We start from the raw sequence: 310 nt of genomic DNA, 5'->3' as shown, positions 1-310 counted from the left end.
TCTTCTGAATCTGCAGTGCAGCATGGAGCGCATTTACAGCAAACACTCCCCAAGACGTCGGCCTGGGTAATAATCCACAGAACTACCCTGGTTTCCCAAAGTTGGCAGAGGAGGAGATAAATGATGGGGAGGGAATTGTAGGGTTTTTTCTTGCAAGATAACATATTTCCTTTTCAAGGCCTGTCTTTATTTGAGGGCCACAAAAATGACCCGAGGGCTGGAGCACCTCTCCTGTGAGGACAGGCTGAGGGAGTTGGGGTTGTTCAGCCTGGAGAAGAGAAGGCTGCGGGGAGACCTGATTGCGGCCTTT

The 310-nt window shown here is 50.6% G+C and overlaps 1 protein-coding gene across 1 annotated transcript in view; it reads left to right on the top strand.

The window, feature by feature from the left end:
* SOS2 (SOS Ras/Rho guanine nucleotide exchange factor 2) overlaps window positions 1-310 on the top strand; it is a 52,917-nt gene that overhangs the window by 29,705 nt on the left and 22,902 nt on the right. The window contains exon 9 of the mRNA XM_035888432.1: window positions 2-66. Within this exon, the coding sequence (XP_035744325.1) occupies window positions 2-66 (65 nt within the window). The remainder of the gene's footprint in view (window position 1; window positions 67-310) is intronic.

This window comes from Egretta garzetta, unplaced genomic scaffold (assembly GCF_000687185.1).
Source record: "Egretta garzetta isolate BGI_Z169 unplaced genomic scaffold, ASM68718v1 scaffold21, whole genome shotgun sequence".
In the NCBI taxonomy this organism is placed as follows: Eukaryota; Metazoa; Chordata; class Aves; order Pelecaniformes; family Ardeidae; genus Egretta; species Egretta garzetta.
This window is presented reverse-complemented; position numbering and strand designations above follow the sequence as displayed.